General features: G+C 39.2%; 1 protein-coding gene and 1 long non-coding RNA gene across 2 annotated transcripts; one reads left to right on the plus strand and one right to left on the minus strand.

Annotated features, from left to right (window-relative positions):
• Positions 1-408: 408 nt before the first annotated feature.
• Positions 409-3,123, plus strand: LOC139761534 (uncharacterized). Its single transcript, XM_071685800.1, has 3 exons — positions 409-558; positions 1,916-2,255; positions 2,441-3,123. The coding sequence occupies exons 1-3, from the start codon at positions 544-546 to the stop codon at positions 2,515-2,517; spliced, it is 432 nt and encodes a 143-aa protein (XP_071541901.1). The 5' UTR covers positions 409-543; the 3' UTR covers positions 2,518-3,123.
• Positions 3,124-6,432: 3,309 nt separating this feature from the next.
• On the minus strand, positions 6,433-8,359 carry LOC139761535 (uncharacterized). Its single transcript, XR_011715536.1, has 3 exons — positions 8,270-8,359; positions 7,412-7,669; positions 6,433-6,519 (listed from the first exon to the last, which is right to left on the minus strand). It is a non-coding gene; the product is annotated as an uncharacterized lncRNA (long non-coding RNA).
• Positions 8,360-8,764: the final 405 nt, after the last annotated feature.

Here is an 8,764-nt window from a genome sequence, read left to right on the forward strand (position 1 = left end):
CTTCTTCCTCCTCCTCCTCTTCTTCCTCTTCCTCCTCCTCCCTACCTATAATCCACTCGCCTTCGTACCGTGTATCGCCAACGTCTCTATATTTACCACTCCTTTTGCGAAATTGGACCCTCAGAAACGCCCCACATCCGGTAGATGACAAGTGGGAAGGGAGGGAGGGGGTTGTGTGGGTGGATGACTAGGGGGTAAGGAAAGGGGGGGAAGGTAAGGTGGGGGCGAGGATGGGCGTGGGCGTGTGTGTGTGTGTGATGGTGGGAAGAGGAGGCGCGGTGTTAGTAGCCTCCACCTTGCGGTTTCCGAGGAAGAGGTCTTGAGGTCAAGAAGGACTGCGCATGCGTAATAACCACCTCCCACCACCCCACACACACACACCCCTCGGGGTAACGGTGTGTGTGCGTGTGTGTGTGTGTGTGTATATATAATAGCAAGGGAAGGGGATGTTACTCGACATTCTCAGGCGTGGCTAAGACGGAGGAGGAAGGAACACAAAGAACGAAACGGAGAGAAAGAAGAACACATCTCTACCCCTTCATCATGCTATCTAGAAATGTAAGTCTGGGAAGGAGTTCTAGTTTCTGTTATTGTGGTCTTTGATGTGCTATGGCCTAATCCTGGGTATAGATACTGATTTGGCTAATCCTATGTATAAACATCGATTGGATAATCCGATGTGGACACAGCGACTGGCTTCTCTTACGTATAGACACCGATTGGCTCCATTCTTCGTGTGTAAACAACGATTGGTTGCTTCGATTAGCCTAATCCTATGTAGAGACACCGCTTGGCCTAATCCTCCATAAAACCAACACCCTGATTGACTTAATCCCACGTAAACACCGACTGGCCTAATCCTCCTTAAAAAAACACACTCACACACACACACCGATTGGCTCCATCCTACCTAAACCCCTTTTTCTCTTCATCCTACGTAGAAACACCGACTGGCCAATCCTACGTAGACACAGACCAACGAGTACTATATCCTCAACGTGGATATCTCTTGCCCAATCCTACCTAGATGACCAATCCAGGGTGGTCCGTCCAAGGGTGAACAGACTGGTGTGGGCAAGGTATCATAAAGTGACAACACAAGACATTGGATGGTGTAAAAAACTGATAAGAATTGCTGTGTACGGATCTGTGACCCTTCGTACGGACACAGTTCTGTGTCCATCAACCACATGCTCGTTAGATGTTGATATATGGTCCTTTAGGGGGCCATTATTACCCACTAGGGTAATTAAGGGTCATTGACATCAAATGACACGACCCAACGACCAATTAACCTTTTTGTTCTAAACACGGTTCTCAAGGTGTTGAAGATTGTTCTAAAAGCTACATATGTTTTCATATATATGTGGTTACATATGTTTTCATATATGTGGTTACATATGTTCTCATATATGTGGCTCATACTGAGGTATGAGGTTTAATATTGCTTCCTTTGTTTGTGTGTAAATCATTCACTTCATAACTATTTTATCCTAAATACGAAAAGACACTTATGTTTTGAAAGATAATCTGAGTGGTAATTGTAATTATCTAAGATTAATGAAATTCACTTTAACAAGCTCTGAAAACTGTCTATGTCTTATCAATATATATATATATATATATATATATATATATATATATATATATATATAGTAGATAGATAGATGGACAGACAGATAGATAGATAGATAGACAGATAGATAAATAGATAGACAGATAGATGGATAGATAGATAAATAAATAGACAGATTGATAAATAGATAGACAGATAGATAGATAGATAGATAGTTAGATAGATAGAGGAATAAGATGCTTTGAATGCCAACTTCTTGTGGTTTTCATCTCTCATTTTCCCCATGTTGTATGAGGTGAGTCTACACTTCACAAACTTGATCCATCCATCTGTTTGCAGCTGGTGATGGCCCTGGTGATGGCTGGCGTCGTGGCAGACGCGCTGGCCAACCCTGACCCGTTCTTTTTCCGTAGAAAGAAAAAACGTGGAAATGGTGGCTACGGAGGTGGATATGGTGGCTACGGGGGTGGATACGGTGGTTATGATGGTGGATACGGTGGTTATGATGGTGGATACGGTGGTTATGATGGTGGATACGGGGGTGGATATGGTGGCTATGGGGGAGGTGGATATGGTGGCTATGGGGGAGGTGGATATGTCGCCGTCATCAGCTCATACGATGGTGGATATGGGGGCTCTGGACATGGTGGCTCTATTGGTGGCCATGGGGGTGGATATGGTGGGCTCTATTGGTGGCCATGGGTGGCCATGGTGGTGCACGAGTGCATGGTGGATATGGTGGCTCTATTGGTGGCCATGGAGGTGGCCATGGTGGTGGCCACGGAGGTGGCCATGGTGATGGATATGGTGGCTCTATTGGTGGCCATGGGGGTGGACATGGGGGCTCTATTGGTGGCCATGGAGGTGGCTCAATTGGTGGCCATGGAGGTGGCCATGGAGGTGGCCACGGAGGTGGCCATGGTGGTGGATACGGCCATTAAAATCCCGGAGGACCAGGTCAGTACAAATGAATCAAAAGTACCCTTCGAAAACCTTATCCTAATTAACATAGTTTTCCCTAAGTCTTATCATAGCAGACGTCTCTTAATTAACATAGTTCTCCTTCTCTTATCATAGCACCTTTCTAACATAGAAATTACCATATCAGTCGTTTACTTATCTCTCTTCTATATCAATGTAACTTAGATCGTACAATATCAGGTAATTTCTTATCTCTGATAAATCAATTTCTACATCTTTTTTCTTATCTCTTATCTTCATACTTGTGTAATACATGTTCTTTTTACTGAGAGGCTTCGTGGTGGGGTAGGGTCATTAGCCATTATGGGTAACAGGCCAATGAGGTAATTAGGTCATTAACGTCGTTCCAGGTCAAATCATAGCCGTTGATGGAATGGAAAAAGAGAGAAAAAAAAATGTCTTATGAACACCTACTTCAGGCGTTTAAGATAATGATAAAAAAACACCCTAATTACTCTCACTGTAATTGGCACTGCGTAGCCCCCCCCCCACCCACCCGTTAACCATGAGTCTGGTCACTGTTGCAGTGGCTTGCATATCACTGCTGACGGAAGAGGGAAAGGAGAGAGGGAAAGGAGGAGGAGGAAGGGAGAAGTGTAGTTTAATTGGGTCAGGGTGTGTAAAAGAGAGAGAGAGAGAGAGAGAGAGAGAGAGAGAGAGAGAGAGAGAGAGAGAGAGAGAGAGAGAGAGAGAGAGAGACGACCCCCCCCACCCCTCTCCCACAGGGCGAGCCATCAACAGAGGAGAGAGAGAGAGAGAGAGAGAGAGAGAGAGAGAGAGAGAGAGAGAGAGAGAGGACTCCCCCTCCCACCCTCCCCTTCCCTCCCAAAGGGCGAGCCAGAGAGCGCGAGAGATAAAAAAAGAAAACGTTTTAACAACAGAAAACGGTATAAGGGTGTCCCATAATGCTACCCTCATCTCACATCCTCTGAGACGTGGATTCGAACCCTGTCTCTTTCCAAAAGAACCAAACTGTACTCACTGTACTGGTGGCACCAGGCGTAAAGAAACAGAAAACGGGTTACTGGATATCAAGTCTCTACTACTATGGTAATTACCACTATGGTAGTTTATCCTTACCTAAACGACCAATGGTCTTAATTAGCTGTACTAAGTTTATAGACCACTATCATGGTAGGAAGTGGCCAGCTGAGCCATTGTTATGCAAATTTCTTCGTATTTTATATTGTCATCAAATCAATTATCTATTCCTATTAATTTACTAATGTGATAAATTGATAACAATTTATTGTTGAAGTGCCATATTGGTGGAATAAGATAATATAGCTATTCACTGTAAATAATGATATGATAACTTTCCACAATAGTAACTTACTCAATTTTTAAGGGTAATCTTGTAAATTTTGTCACCCCCTAACTTCATTTACATTTCTGTGTTTCTCTCTTTTACAGATCACAGGCGAAGATGATGTAAACTATTGTTTGTGTGTATGTGTTTATATTTGTAATAAAAGATTTGACAAAAAAGAAATTACTATTGGGTCGTCATTTCTTAATAAAAAAAAAAAAAAAAAAATATATATATATATATATATATATATATATATATATATATATATATATATATATATATATATATAAACGGCATTTGATAGAATGATATGATTAATATATTTGAAATACTGCAGAGGTAAGGTGCTAAACGTATATGAAAAAAAATACAGCAGCCTACCCCTCAAACTTTAAGCTAAAGAAAACGGGGAGGGGTGAGGGAAAAAAAAAAGATAAACACCAATGTTTATAGCACTACGTTATGTTCAGTGGCACATTTATGTATTGCTATAAAAAGAAAATCAATTGTGGTTAAGAAAGTGAGTGTCCGAAAAGGAAAGAAATTATTCTAGTCATCTGAAAATGTTAAAAAAAAAAAAAATTACCTTCTAAATGGCAACCTCTTCCCCTAGTGTTGCCATCATGGTGAGTCTTGTTTTTTTTTTTTAGATTCTTTTTTTCATTCATGTAATCATGAACAAAAACCTGTATTAGGGTAATTTTATTAATAATTCAGCTCTCTGAAGATAGATCTCAATAGATAATAAGTCTTGATAGTCCTTATTACAATGTTGGATAGTAATATTTACGTTTATAATTGTTTATATGTATGTATGTTTATAATTGTTTATATGTATGTATGTTTATAATTGTGTATATGTACGTATGTTTATAATTGTGTATATGTACGTATGTTTATAATTGTGTATATGTACGTATGTTTGTTTATAATTGTGTATATGTACGTATGTTTATAATTGTGTATATGTACGTACGTTTATAATTGTGTATATGTACGTATGTTTATAATTGTTTATATGTACGTATGTTTATAATTGTGTATATGTACGTATGTTTATAATTGTGTATATGTACGTATGTTTATAATTGTGTATATGTACGTATGTTTATAATTGTGTATATGTACGTATGTTTATAATTGTGTATATGTACGTATGTTTATAATTGTGTATATGTACGTATGTTTATAATTGTGTATATGTACGTATGTTTATAATTGTGTATATGTACGTATGTTTATAATTGTGTATATGTACGTATGTTTATAATTGTGTATATGTACGTATGTTTATAATTGTGTATATGTACGTATGTTTATAATTGTGTATATGTACGTATGTTTATAATTGTGTATATGTACGTATGTTTATAATTGTGTATATGTACGTATGTTTATAATTGTGTATATGTACGTATGTTTATAATTGTGTATATGTACGTATGTTTATAATTGTGTATATGTACGTATGTTTATAATTGTGTATATGTACGTATGTTTATAATTGTGTATATGTACGTATGTTTATAATTGTGTATATGTACGTATGTTTATAATTGTGTATATGTATGTAGTTCATAATTGTGTATATGTACGTATGTTTATAATTGTGTATATGTACGTATGTTTATAATTGTGTATATTGTACGTATGTTTATAATTGTGTATATGTACGTATGTTATAATTGTGTATATGTACGTATGTTTATAATTGTGTACATGTACGTATGTTTATAATTGTGTATATGTACGTATGTTTATAATTGTGTATATGTACGTATGTTTATAATTGTGTATATGTACGTATGTTTATATAGGTGAGTGTGTAATTGCCAATTTGTATTGTACGTGGGGGATGGGTTCTACGCTGGAGGGGGTTAACTCAGAGAAGCTTTTGTTGATTTAGAAAAGCTTTTGTTGATTCAGAAAAGCTTTTGTTGATTCAGAAAAGCTTTTGTTGACTCAGATAAGTTTTTGTTGATTCAGAAAAGCTTTTGTTGATTCAGAAAAGCTTTTGTTGATTCAGAAAAGCTTTTGTTGATTCAAGAGAAGCTTTTGTTGATTCAAATAAGCTTTTGTTGATTCAAATAAGCTTTTGTTGATTCAAATAAGCTTTTGTTGATTCAAATAAGCTTTTGTTGATTCAGAAAAGCTTTTGTGGATTCAAATAAGCTTTTGTTGATTCAGAGAAGCTTTTGTTGAATCAGAGAAGCTTTTGTTGATTCAGAAAAGCTTTTGTTGATTCAGAGAAGCTTTTGTTGATTCAGAAAAGCTTTTGTTGATTCAAATAAGCTTTTGTTGATTCAGAGAAGCTTTTGTGGATTCAGAAAAGCTTTTGTTGACTCAGAAAAGCTTTTGTTGATTCAAATAAGCTTTTGTTGATTCAAATAAGCTTTTGTTGATTCAGAGAAGCTTTTGTGGATTCAGAAAAGCTTTTGTTGACTCAGATAAGCTTTTGTTGATTCAAATAAGCTTTTGTTGATTCAAATAAGCTTTTGTTGATTCAAATAAGCTTTTGCTGTATCGAGGACGTTTCCAGCCAGGTTCGTTCTTTTAAGGGTATGGGGTCTCGAGACACAACATTGTTTTGGTTAGGTTTATTCAAGAAAAGAAAACGTGTTGCGAAGGCACAGTTACATCTGGCATGGTTCTGGAAAAGAGAGAAAGGTACATGTTCTATAATGAGTCTCTTCAGTTACATGCCACTGGAAACAGATGTTCCAGTATCACATTATGGAATTAGACATTCCAGTTTTATCTACTGGAACCCAGAGGTTCCAGCCACAGCTGTTGGATTCAGAGGTTACACTTACAGCTGCTGGAAACAATGGTTATATCTACTGGAAAGGGAGGTTCCAGTTATTTCAACTGGAAAGGGAGGTTCCAGTTATATCTACTGGAAAGGGAGGTTCCAGCTATATCTACTGAAAAGGGAGGTTCCAGCTATATCTACTGGAAAGGGAGGTTCCAGCTATATCTACAGGAAAGGGAGGTTCCAGCTATATCTATTGGAAAGGGAGGTTCCAGCTATATCTACTGGAAAGGGAGGTTCCAGCTACGATATCAAATCGCGATGGTTTGACAAGATTGAAAATGGGAAAAGGAATGAATGACTATACAGCTCTAACATTCACTATGATAATGACATTAAAAATCATTAGCATTGAAACTGACGCGTACTCTTCTTGTTTGATTAATATAGACGATGGTAGGAACTTAGATCTAATACTCTGGATCATAGAACTCCTTAGTTCACAGGTCTTGAGCATAATACAAACCATTAGACAAATATGAGGAGCTTCGTGTGGCAATCCTTGTACTTGTGTGTTTATGGGATCGAATACTTTACAAATACCTGTGAACAAGGTGTGGAATCCCTTCAGATTTGAGATCCAAACCTCTATAATGAATAAGGAGGGACTTTCTGTTTATAATCAAGTCCTGTGCTAGGATTTGGGTATCTGGCTGGCTGGCTGGCTGGGGTGTGTGCAGAGAGTGCTTCCACAAGGTTCGAGACCCTGTCGTGAGGTGGGAGTACCCACCTGATCCATCCTGTTCTTCGTGGCCTTGTGTGTGTGTGTCGTCCATGGCTACGTCCACCTTTCTCCTCATCAGCCATGATAGCCTCCATATCGACCTCCTCCACCTCCACCGTGTCTGCCACCGTAGCCACCACTATGGCCACGACCTCCACCATAGCCTCCACCCCTGTGCCGTCGACGGCCCCGGCGTCGAAAGGTGGCCTCAGGGTTGGCCAAAGTGGCCACCAGGAGGCTGGCCACCACCAGCAACACCATGAACTGCAAGCGCCAAGCCAAAACATACGTTAGAGCGAATCATTGGGGCCCACATCAAAGTACCAAGTATATCATATGGCCATGGAACTTCTACTCCCTTCAAAAACAAACACATATTTTCAATTTCTTTTCCTTTATCTATTCTTAAGACTACCTCTCATAACTGAGGCGTACTTAACCTTAACTTCTTTAACTACTAGATCGATATTGACCCTTAAACCAGTTAGTGTCTCCCGTAACTCCTGTGATATTTAAAGCCTTTCGTCCACCATTTCGCCTTGGTCGGGTCTATAACCCGAGTCTCCATCTGATAAGAGGGAAATGGCATCCTAGCTTCGTCTCTTCGATGTCTATCAACTGACTGTTATATTTCTCTCTTGTGTCTCCCCTGATGATGTGATTATAACACGAAAGTGCACTTGGGAACTTTTCGTGTTTCAATTTCCCCAGTGGACTCATAGGAATATCTTGATCACGCGCAAAATTGTGATCCTTTCCAATATATATATATATATATATATATATATATATATATATATATATATATATATATATATATATATATACTTCCTCTATTACAGAACCTCTTCATAATTAACTCACAAGTTTAGAGAATCTCATGGCCACCTTCCAGTGCACGTCTTCCACTCAGCCACTCACACTTGGGAATGTTATATCGCAGCGGTGTTGGACCACCTTTATATACACACACACACACACACACACACATATAGCTCCCCTCCTTCCATCCCTCCTCCTCCCCCCCTAATCCATCCATTGACTAAGGCCAACAACCCGAAAATAAACGACCCAAGTACCACTCAAGCGTGCCTTTTGCTCGACGCGGGATAAATGGTTCCTCTCTCTCTCTCTCTCTCTCTCTCTCTCTCTCTCTCTCTCTCTCTCTCTCTCTCTCTCTCTCTCTCTCTCTCTCTCTCTCTCTCTCGTTTTTAGCCGTTCACCGTAACTGCTGTGGCAATAGTTCGTCTCGTGGTAATAGGTGATTAAGGGGGATGTGTGTGTGTGTGTGTGTCGAGGGGTGTTGTGTTGTGATGCAATTTGCCTCTCCATCGCTGGCTCTCTCTCTCTCTCTCTCTC

This window comes from Panulirus ornatus, chromosome 40 (genome assembly GCF_036320965.1).
Source record: "Panulirus ornatus isolate Po-2019 chromosome 40, ASM3632096v1, whole genome shotgun sequence".
Taxonomy (NCBI): Eukaryota; Metazoa; Arthropoda; class Malacostraca; order Decapoda; family Palinuridae; genus Panulirus; species Panulirus ornatus.